The sequence below is a fragment of the Fistularia commersonii genome, chromosome 17 (genome assembly GCF_037954325.1).
Source record: "Fistularia commersonii isolate RoL2024-O1a breed Wild chromosome 17, RoL_Fcom_v1.0, whole genome shotgun sequence".
Lineage (NCBI taxonomy): Eukaryota > Metazoa > Chordata > Actinopteri > Syngnathiformes > Fistulariidae > Fistularia > Fistularia commersonii.
The window spans coordinates 9,952,021-9,964,072 of NC_141300.1; the positions used below are offsets into that span (position 1 = coordinate 9,952,021).

General features: G+C 38.8%; 1 protein-coding gene across 1 annotated transcript in view; it reads left to right on the forward strand.

Annotated features, from left to right (window-relative positions):
• Positions 1–12,052, forward strand: part of LOC147225066 (spondin-1-like) — a 105,565-nt gene that overhangs the window by 9,890 nt on the left and 83,623 nt on the right. The window contains exon 3 of the mRNA XM_086163880.1: positions 8,467–8,600. Coding sequence (XP_086020006.1) covers positions 8,467–8,600 — 134 coding nt within the window. The remainder of the gene's footprint in view (positions 1–8,466; positions 8,601–12,052) is intronic.

Consider the following 12,052-nt stretch of genomic DNA (forward strand, 5'->3'; position numbering starts at 1 on the left):
AGCGAAGAAAAAAGTTATTTAACAAGGCCTGCAGTAAAAACAACAAATAATCAACTCACCAGTCTTGTTTGTCCTCAGGACATCACACATATTAAGCAAATTAATGCCCATGGCCAGTGCTAACTACTAACATCAAACCCTCTGGTTATTGACTGACTGTAAGTATATGAATCCATCAACAAGCCCAATTTTCTCTTTCTGTAATTTTCAATTAAAAAGAAAAATCTGTGCGGCTCGTAAATGATCAACTATTGGACAAAATATTTTGAGCCAGTGCTTTTCCCAAGAAATGCCACCCTTCAGCACAGACGCCCAAGTCAACCATCAATAGTTAAGTTAGTCCCAAACAACCTTTTGTTCATTCTCCAGTTTCCTCTCACAATCCAAAAACATGCTGTTGGTTTTTTTGTGATCCTAAATTGCCCAGAAATATGAATTAACATCTGCATGTCTCTAAATGACATTTGAATGATGGTCTATGTCTCTATATGTGGCCATGTGATTGGCTGGCGACCTGTGCAGGCTGAGCCCTGCATTTCGCCCACTGGCAGCAGGGATAGGCTCCAGCACCCCTGTGCAGGTGGTATCTGTAAAGAATGGAAGAATGTTCGACAAAAATGATAAGTCAGTGGCCGCTTTAATTGGTGGTAGCTCGTTTTTATGCATAAGTGCCAGAAAAAAAAAGAAAAACCGTATAGAGTGATAAAACCCTCATGGATGACATGTATGTCCGTAATCCATCCTGTCAAGAGAAATGCTAAGCAATATGGTCAAATATAGTGGTTGTATGTGCACCATTTTACTCTTTATTGGTTAAGTACATTTACCAGAATAAAGGAAACAGCTTTTTAATTTCTTTGGAAATGCCATCACTTATTTCTGTAGCAGCTGGCTGGGGAAAATGACCTGGAATGAATGTGGAGCTTCAGTCTAGATGGGCTGAGAGGCCAAAATATGTGGAAATGGAAACATCCGGACAAAACACTTCCACACAAAGTCAGCTGATTCACTCGCTCAGTCACACACACACTACAGTGAAGTTCTTGTTCCTGTGATACCAGTTGATTGAAGGTCCCTGTTGCTGCAAACATCCAATTACCAGAATACGTTTATCTTCGGTCTCATCCTCAAAGATGTATTGAATAATCTTAATTCATCACAAATTGTTTGTGGCCTTTAAACCGACAAGCAATTGATTTACTTACCTTTTCAATTTAATTGATTTAACTTTTTTTTTTTCTTGAATGACACATTATGGTGTACATCATTTTCCTTTTTGAAGGAAAGTGTGTTTCAATCCTTTTTGTAGTTAAACTCTAAATGTCAAGAGCTGTCAGATAAGCTCAGGGTTTTGCACATTTTCCAGGGTGAAAGTTCAAGTTGTTTTCTTTCATTTATGTTTACTCTTATTTTTCAGACAGCAAGAACATGACACCGAGTGCACAATATGAAATGATGGTATCGCCCGGGTTCAGTTACGAGCAATTTTCGGTTCAGTTCTGAGTGCTCGCAAATGACTTGCTGATGCTCTGGAAAATATTTTGGAAAGTACCACATTATCACATTAGTCCTTACAACTCACTGGGTGGTTTTGTCTATCCTCTAAATTTGCTCACCAGTCAAGGTAACAGACTGGTATGCAGTCATTCTAGCTCCCCCAGATAATATAAGAAAAACAGACCAGAGAGGAGGACAGAGCGAGCTTAAAAATTAGAATATATTAACCCAAGCTTTCTTTCCAAGCAGCGATGTGATTTTTTTCTAACACATGTTGTTCCAAGGTAAAGAACCTCATATTGTACATAGACTGAGTAAACAGAATAAAACCCTTCATCATCAGCTTTCATGGTCAGCTCTTAAACAGCAGCCTTTTAGTTTGACACAAGTCAACATGTTATTTTTGGGAATATAAAATGTAAAATATTTGCTCATGAGCCATACAAACCTTGTTTTTCATTGTAGAAATTAAAGATGCACTGATGCAGAATGTTTACAGTTTACAGTTTGTTAATCATGATTAAGAACTGTGATTAAGTGCATTTATTTAAAGATGATACTATGCAGATTTTTTTGGACGATACATGAGAAAAAGCAAATAATAATGCAACTATGCAGAATGTTTTTTAAGCTATGCTCATCTTAGGTCACAGTACAACCAAAATGATTCAATGTTATGTTGGTTGTTGCCTTCTTTCCCAAGATTTTAGTAAATTGCACCAAGATCGGACCTCATACTGATATTGGGTCTCTATTGGAAATCAGTTCTTCTATATCATGCCAGGCTTATGAAGCTGAGCCTGAAATACCAGATGCACAAGGGCGCTGCTGTTTATGGGAATAGTAAATATTACATTTTTAGATAAGTTTACAGGCTTACTGAACCACTAATGCCAATCCCACCTTTTGTTGCCAGGTTTGGAAGCATGTCTGATTTTCATGCATGGCTATGGAGGCTCTTCCTACGCAGCATATTGCCTCAAATAAAAAAATATGACAGATGCAAATGAAATGCATATCATATCTTGAAGTCCTGGGCTGATCCTAGCCATATTTGGAAGAGGAGAAAGGAGACAGTCATGTTGATTATAATTAACAAACATACTGTTTTTGATGCTCACTAACCCAAAATACCACAGACTGGGTTTGTTTTTTTGGAAATACGTCAGAGGACGACTCGCAGCGTAGTGATTTGGATGGCTGACACGTCTGCCTCAGTTCAATGGCTCCGACACAAAATGTAATACAATTCAATGCTGCTGATAGCCCCCGAATCTCAACGGCATTCTGCATTAATTGTGAGGTTTTGATTGATGGAAAGCTCAAGGCAAAATGTCAATGCCTCCGAGGGTGTTCAATGCGACAAGAGGACTTTGTTACTTTTGCCAGTAAGCTCATCCTCCTGTCTTGAAGTGACATTTCAATCTGTCTGCTCGTTACGCGTTTCCCCCCACAAAAGTTTCATTTCCGCACCTGAGTCCCAAAAGTTTAACCGTGTTCACCCTCCTGTAATTGCTTCACATTTAATTACAAATGTGTTCACACCAGCCGCACGAACACACACTGATGTTCACATTCAAACTCTCCTAATATCACTCTTATTATCACATCTCTCTGGGGATCCTGGGTGTCTATTTAAGCCTGGGTTTGTCTTGTCTGTCTCCAACTCTCTGTCTCTTTGTGTATATGATAAAGATGATGGTGTGTGTGTTTGTGTGTGTGTGTGTGTGTGAGTGTGTTTGAACAGGGCTTTGCATTTGCTTGTGCAGGCACTCTGAAGCATCTGAGACATGCCATCATCTGCAGTGAAAGCAATTTTTTTTTTTTTTTTTTTTTTGCCAGTTATCCCACACCTCTCTTCCTCTTTCAGTCAGTCCTTCCATCTTTCACACATAATCACAAATGATTGAACCAAATGGCCTGAAATTTTAATGTGCAATGCAGGTTCTGTGAGCTCTCGGATCACTCGATGCAGACCAGAGAACGGCTTACTCACCCACGACAGATGACTTTGGATTCCTCGTAAAAAATCCAGAACCACTGGCAGGTTCATCGCGATAGAAACTAATGATTTGACTTCTTTGGAATTCAGCCAGATGACTTGAAATACTTGAAAGTGCTCTATGTTAGTGCTTTTAGTGCTTTAGTTAGTGCTGTAAGTAGTGAAAGTGCTTTTCACAACACTTTCCAGCTTTGCTTTAAGTTAATGAAGAAAAGTGCATCTATGTATTTTGAATTGTTTAATATCTCTAACTACCTAATCACCACCTGACTCCTCTCCAAATTTCAGTCACTCGTTCAAAAAAAACGTCTCTCACTTAGGTGTTTGTAATTTTCAACAAACTGTAAAGGAGGCGGCCTAAAACCCAGGACTGCATCTGTTGCCGAATAGATGGCATCTACTAAGAACCTTGGTAGTGTTTGGGATTCCTCGCTTGACCGCAGACTAAACTGTCTTGGAGGTGGAATATGACATTTTGGTTGTGTAAATTATTTTGGAATTTTATTTGGAGTTGCTTATCTCAAAGTATGACTCATTGTCTCAAATTGTTAGGTCGTTGTGGAGACCAGATTAAACATAATAGTGTGACTCAAGTCCATTGATTAAAAACCTTTCCAACTGTCTTGACTTGAGACCTCTGTTGACTGAGCCTGCTGGACTTGCTTGTTTTGAATAAGATGTGGATTTAAACAAAGTTAAACGGGGAAATATATAAACATATGTATAATAAAATAGATTAAAAGGCTGTGCCATGGATCTGGAAATTAAGGTTTGACCCTGACTGCCTGGCATTTGATCAAAAAGCAGAACCTAATATGGCCTGTGTCTTGACAGGCAGTTGCCTGTCTTGAATTTGACAAAAAAAAAACAAATGGAATAATTATACAAATATATATAAATACATTTAATTCATTTTTATCCAATTTAGTATTTTTTTTAATATTTTTGAGCCGTGAACCAATGGGTTGGTGAAGTATCAGGACAAGAGCTCAAATTGGACACTTGCAAAGAAATGTTCTTCAAACCAAAGGTACGTTTTCATTATCAGTTAATATTTTTTTGTTTAATGTTTTTTTATTATCATTATATACGTAAGAAGTTATATGTTACCAATTTAAAGCTTCAAGATGTCAAAAGGCGACTTGGTGGGAATTTATATCTATTTTTATTAAACACTGTCTTACTCTTCTCAGGGCTGACTTGTTTATAATAAGACTTGGAAAACCTTTATCCTTTCATTGTAATAGAAGATGAAATCGATAAAATGAAAAACACTTTTTTTTCTAATTTTTTTTTCATGTTCTGAGGTAGATTAATATTTATTGAAAAGAGAGGAGGGGGAAAAAAGTCCAAAACAAAAATCAACTGGTTAGATTTTTAAAGAACTGAGATCTTGCAATTCCCAGGAGAATCTCACTTGGTTCCTTTTTAATATAAAGAAACCTTTCTGTGCCTTGAAACCTTTTGTTGAAGTGTTTATAGATTCCCTGATGCACTGAGCCACTGGGTTTGATGTTTCTCATTCAGCTAAATTCAGACAGTCTGCATTGTTTCAAAAGTGGGAAGTGAATAATTTGAAAGAAAACCCAATGCTACATATGTTAGTATCATTGTGTGTGTGTGCTTTTTTTAAACATTTTTTAGCTTTAGATTCTTATTGAACTTGTTGAATCATCATTTGAATGTAGTGAGCACGAACCCGGATTTACCACCTCGTTTCTTTCCTACTTTTCTCATTAACCAGACTGCAGAGGTGGCAGCGATCCAGTTCGAGAGAACACCGAGTTATACAGTGGACTATTCCTCGTCGAACACTTTGACCCCATTTATAACCCGATATTGTATTAGGATCTCATTTTCCCCTCACAGAAATCAGATCTCTGTCCACAAGTGTAACACCCGTGTGACTGAGTTGGCAGCAAATCATTTGCTGGCCAGGTTTCAACAGCATTAGATGGTTTATTTTCTATTGGCCTTCAGGCCAGATGTCTTGGTGGCATGTCACTGCCTCAGGCAACATTGTCACCCTATCAAGCTAATAAGCATCTTGTTCCCTTTTAGCTTTTACATTACATGCAGCTGTTTCTAGCAATCGATCAGCTTTCCATGATAAGATACTTGTATTTTGTTAGTAACTTTATTTTTCCCCTTCTCCAGCAAACCCCTGGGTGCGAGTCATATTTAAACCAAGACGTACTTATGAGTGTAAAATTTACAGCTGGACAATAAGCTTCATTTCAGAGAGAGGACATGTTTTTCCCATGTCTAGACAGAAGTTTGGGTTTTTGGATTCAATTTGAAATTTTAACCCGGTTGTCACTTTATACTCCCTCCAAATGCTCAGCCATGCCAGTGTCCTCTAGAAATCTTTACCTCCCTCTTCTTTCGTGTTAACTTGCCCTTTTTTTTCAGTCTTTATCTCGTTTTTTTGTCTCTTTTCCCCGGCTCGGCTGCTCTTTTCCGTGCGGTGCTTTTTTAGCCCTTTGTTTGCACGTATTTGACTGACAGACTTTCACACGAACTGACACAAAGTAAAGCAAAGGGTGAATAAAAAGGCATGGGGAAGTCAACAGAGAAACGCATGGAAGCGTCTCTGGCTTCCAGTTCTGGTTTCATTTCACAGTGTGAATCTGTGAACTTGAATGCCGATTTGTTTTTTTTTTTTTCGGTGTTTGGAGAAAGGATAGCCTTATGAAAGGAGGGAACGTGAAAAGGAGTTGGACTCTGTGAATTCCACTTATTTATTTCTTTCTTTTTTTTTTTTTTATCATTTCAGATGAGGATATTTGGACTGGGTGGGTGTTAGGTCAAGTAGTCTGCCGAGAAGAATACCTTCAACAAGGTCATGGGCTTGTGTGTGTGTGTGTGTGTGTGTGTGTGTGTGTGTGTGTGTGTGTGTGTGTGGTTCAGTCTTTAAACTGTCTGACAAGGTCCAACTACCAGATGGACTTGGCCGTACGCATCTTGAATACACATCAGACTGTTTTTATACAAAGCTGCACTCAAGGTCTTTAAGACTTGCTCTTTTTCATGGCCTCCGCATTTCAACTTAGAGAGTCTTCTGTGTATTATAAGCAATGTGATCAAGCGCTGATTGTATGTTTATTTTTGACTAATTGTTTTTTTTTTTTTTCCAAACTGTATCCTTGTATCAAAACTTGTATCCCATCACGTTTAATGTCCGAGGTGACCCTGACATCAAACTTAACATAAATCTATATTTTATTCAAACTTTGTCTCAGCAAAGGCAAACTAGTGCTGTTTTGTTAGTGTTACCCCTTCACATCTTAAAATTGAAGATGTAATTCACTGTCACGCTACAACCACCACCAGCCCTCTTGTCCCGGTTGACCCCTTTGGATATTTCTCGAGGGGGGGGGGGGGGGGGTGTAAGTCTCTCAGTCCAGCCAGCCAACCAACTCCCCAGTAATTGCATGCTGTGTGCTCAGAGGTTTGTTTGGCATTATTTCATTGAGGTGAAACAAAAAAGGGCTTTTTGGTCTCCAAACCTTTGCCATCAGCATTTCTAGTAATGGCTGAAGGCATTCTAAAAGTCAAAGCCAAGAACTCCCGGGGTTATGTTCCTGGCAGCTAATGAAACTGAGACATCGCTGCCCCCCCATATGTGACATTAAGACCGACAGTGCTTCGTTCAAGGCCCCTCCAACACTTCTATAATATTACCACACCGGTGCGGGTATCCACTTTTGTTGTTCCCTGCACTGTATTCTTTTGTTGTCGCCACACAAATTGGAGTTATTATCAGCTCATATAATTTATTGCTGTTTGGAACTGTGCGGATTCGGAATCATCGGCGATCCGTCTTTTGACAGTTGGTTTCTGAGAATAGATGACTGATGATGTGGTGCAGCAGGTATGTGTTCGGTAAATTCATCTTCTTGGTGTCAGTCAGTGTTCACGGCCGGATCATTTCACAAGAAGTCAGTTTATTCTCACTTTCAAACTACCGCAAGGGCAATGAAAATGTCATTGTCAGGACTTTGCCAGTTGACTTTTGGACCACCTTAGCTCTCAACGCATACCAGGTCACTGTGCGCAACGCAGGACACGTTTTTTCGATAAGACTCAATCCACAAAAGACTGCAAGAAAATACAAATCGTCCGATAAGAACATCTTATTCCTTTTATGGATGTATAGCAGACGTCTGTCCTCTGTCAGAGGGGAAGCCTTCATGTGATTCTCCTCAAATCTGCTCTGTGTCACGTCACGCAAACAATCGTTGTATGTCCAGGTTCAGTGATCTGGAGAGTAACCAAACATGGCACTTTTTCTGCTAAAAATTCAGCTTAGCCTTCGGCTACTGAGCTGTCTTAAAGATAATTCAAATAATCAAATCTCTATGTTTTTCCCCAAACATTAGATTACGATTTGTTAATGCGGTCTAGTTTTTCCTCCACCCAGCTTTCCTGTTTAATCCATTTTTACTGGATGTACACATTCAACCTTCACATAAAATTATTTTTTGAAGATATTTGTACAAATATCACACTTGAATCTTAATTTATTTTGACATCTTATTTGCATTTTTCCTGTTAACATGTACTGCATTTCACAGTTTGAATGTGTTAAGAGAGTGAAAATATTACATTAGTGATTAGCAATTAAAATTTTTTGAATGATTAGCAAAACATCGGAATTATTATTATCATGTGTTTTTGGTATCCCAAGAATTCCTTTTCAAGAATTTATTACACTCTGATCAGTCATCTGTTCCCATTTGTTTCAGTTTGAGCCTTGTTTAACCCATCGGAGGCTTATGCAGGACTGGTGTTTCCAATTGTTTCCTGCAGCATTGAGATGCAGGACGTGAGCTCAGCAAACGCACTGAATCCGGGGAAGAATAATGCATTTGAAATTGAAAAGCATCTTGCCAGTGTCAAAGCTTGTTCTATTTGCATTTCGGTATTTAATACAATGCGCTTGATTCTTTTTTTTTTCTTTCTAGATCATCGACGAGGATGACACACAGTTCATGACCAACTGTCCGCCAGCGGTGACGGAAAGCACGCCTCGCAGACGGACCAGGATACAGGTTTTTTGGACGGCGCCGCCAACGGGGGCCGGCTGTGTCATACTGAAGTAGGTCCCATTTTCTTCCTGCTCATTTGATGGCGGAGATTTTCTACAACAGATCAACCTTCAAATTTTTGGCTGTTCATTTTAATTGGATCATAATAAATAAACAAGTAATCACCTAAAAGACAAGTCCCTATCCTTTCAAATACCAAGCTACCAAAAATTGTAAAATACTATATATCTATTAATAATTTCTCACTTTGTACAGGGTTAATGTTTTTTTCTTTACATGTGTTAATTACAATTGACTTTATTTGTATAGCATCCTTCATACAAGAAACCGAGCTGACATCATTTTTTATTCTATTAATCTCTTGTGGGAAATTCCTCGCTGCATTTAACCCATGGTGGATGAACCATAAGCAGTTTGGAGCCATGTATCAGCGCTAGGGGTGCGGTTAGGGATTCAACGTCTTGTTCAACAACACTTTGACGGACTAGGAGGTTCCAGGAATCGAACCAGGAATGGTCTCCTCCAAGGCTGATCGCTCTACCCCCTGCCCCAATTTCCATCCATACATCCATTATGTACCGCTTTTCTCTCAGTCGGGGTCGCGGGGATACTGGAGTCTGTCTCAGCTGTCATTCGAGAAGCGGGATTCTCCCTAGACAAGTCGCCAGTCGATCACGGGGCCACATATAGAGACAATTAACCATTCATTCTCTTCATTGTAATGTATTTCAATTAACCTCCTCCATGCCTTTTGGATTGTGGAAGGAAATAAAAGCGGCAGAAAAACATTTCTTTTTTATTAATGATCAAATTAAATTAGATTAGGAGCTAACCCAGAAACCTGATTTCATATGAATTACACAAAAAAGGTAGAAAAAAAAAAAGAAGGCAACATTTTTAAATGCATCAGAGCAAAGCACAAAAGCTCCACGCGTTCATCCAAATCGTCATCTCCGGTAATTGCCAATGGATATAGAGAAGCTTTCAGTCTGATTAGAAAATAAAACTGACCTCTTTCCTGACATCCAGAGGAAGTTTTAACGAATGTCGTTACCTAGACGGATGTTGTTTATTCCCTTTTTGGGGTAAACTCTTTTGACAGGATCATGTTTCCTACTCGATGAACAATATCATTCTGTCCATATGGTTGCAATGCGCAATGTCAGAAAAGGAGTTCTAACACCAACAATTATCGTAATGATAATTAATTATGATAATGATGATAATAAAGCTGTAATTTTCCTTAGCTAATTATTTTGTCACCCATTGAGGATATTACATGAAATATTGCCAACAGCAAACCAGCAAGCATTAGGATGGCAGGGGTTTCTCTCCAATTCTAATTAAAGCTTTATAAAACATATAATAAGGCATTAAGGTATTGATACCTTAATATTTAATACCATTAATAAGGTATTAAAACTTTTTTTTATTGTCACCAGAGCTCTTTAATGTTCTGTGTGAAATCCTTTATTTATTTATCTATATATATTTTTTTTTTGCACTTTCATTGAAGCTGCTGAAAAATTTAGCATCTATTGCAACAAACATATGCCAGAGATTCTCCCTTTAAGATTTTCTATCTGAGAGAGAAAGAGAGAGAGATGGTGTTAGAAAACCTTTCCAAAATACCCATAACTCAAGCCAGTGTCATTCCCTGAACCTCACAGAATTGTTTTGCCCAAATCAAACAGTGTCATAAAACTGAAATGGGCAGCTGAGTCTGAACGCGACTTGAACCCAGGACTTTTCGTTGAAAGCCCCCGCGTTTGACCCATTAATCCAAACCGCGATGTGTTATTTGGTCACCGGACTTCCTAAAGTTGTTTTTGTAAAAGCCTTGAGGGCAAGTACCTCCCATTACCCTGACACTGAAGCCGCACAGCTAGTGTTGCTGATAAATGTTTGTGACTCGGCTCCTCTTCAGCATCGAGGATGAAGAGTGAACTCAAGGCTTTCCGGCGAGAAATGATTGTAAATCAACAACAGCTTAATTCAAAAGCCCCTACTTAAAGATGATTTGTTCTCGGGAAAGAATAGGCCACACATCTGCGATAGATGACTCACATAAGCTGCGAGGCTCCGGAAAACCGATGTTCGTGTTTTGATATGACCGGAACTCAGTAGGTGTTTGAAAGAAAGAAACCATATGTAGTGCGTGGGAAAGGGAAAATAAATATGCTTATTGTTATTTTTAAAATAGCAGTTAACTCCGCATTATCAGAAGCAGGCTTTCTCCTGTAATTACAGATATTAGAAATCTGGACAGCTGCGGTACAAATGCGGTCATTTTTACAGATAGTTGTTAGTAGTTACTGGGAAAACATTAAGTAAGCTAATACCAGGTGTTTTTACAGGAGACATGACTTTGTGGCTTGTGTTTAAAAAAATGGCTTTACAACAAATGGGCAGATAATGATTATTGGGGGGAATTTGTGGTTTGAAGCAGGTGTGATTGTAAACCTGCGGTGCTATTCCGAGGCAGTGTGTGCGTGTGTGTGTGTGTGTGTGTGTGTGTGTGTGTGTGTGGTGGGGGGTAAAGCGTGTTCCCACACACTGCCGTTACATATGATTGTGTGAATCAACGGTTATAAATTTCAAGATTGCTGGGAAATCCCGGAGACAATCAAATCTTTTATTTTCCAACTGTTCACGCCTCCTGAGAAATTTCATTTTAAAGTTTCATAAAATGACTTTTTTTTTTTTTTCATGTTTACCTTTCCCTGCGACCCTGGGTGCTGGATAAGCAGTGACTCGATGATCTCATTATTTCCGGAATCACATATCTATCTCCGATCTATGTATTTGTTGCTTCATGGTGAAAGACGTTAAAATTTGACTGCCGCAGTGGAAATCACTGAATTTATATGCAAATATTATGACAAACACATTCAAACCCATTCTGGTCTCGAACTCAGAATATATTTTTAGAAAAAGATATCTCGTCGTAGTTGGACTTTTACTGCAAAAGAAGTATCGCGTGGATTTCTATCAGGGATGCCAAATCTAATCATGTTGCTACTAATAGCATAAGGATATAAATCTTTAAAAAACTCTACTGTTTTGAAACACTCAGAAAAATCAATATACTGTATCAGGTTGTGAAAGTCGTGTTAAATAACTTTTTATGGATGCAAACCACAATGTGAAGACAAACCCCTCGGAGCAGAAAGAAGGCGGGGCAGACTGGGAACGTAGCCAACATGCTATGTGTGTGTGTGTGTGTGTGTGTGTGTGTGTGTGTGTTAAGTGTGTCAGATGGAGTGACAGCACACAGGTGAGCTAATGTCTGCAAAACTTTAATAGCTTCAAATGAATGCGACACTCCCAAGTTTTAAAAGTGCTAGCCTGTCACAGGACGACAGGGAAAGTAAAGTGTGCATCAATTCTGTGAGCTTGTTGTTTTCATGTCAACAGCAGTCCCCTCCATTGGATGAGCAACTCTGATTTAATTTATTTTTCTTACTAATGATCAGACATTAGGAGATTCAATGATTTATTA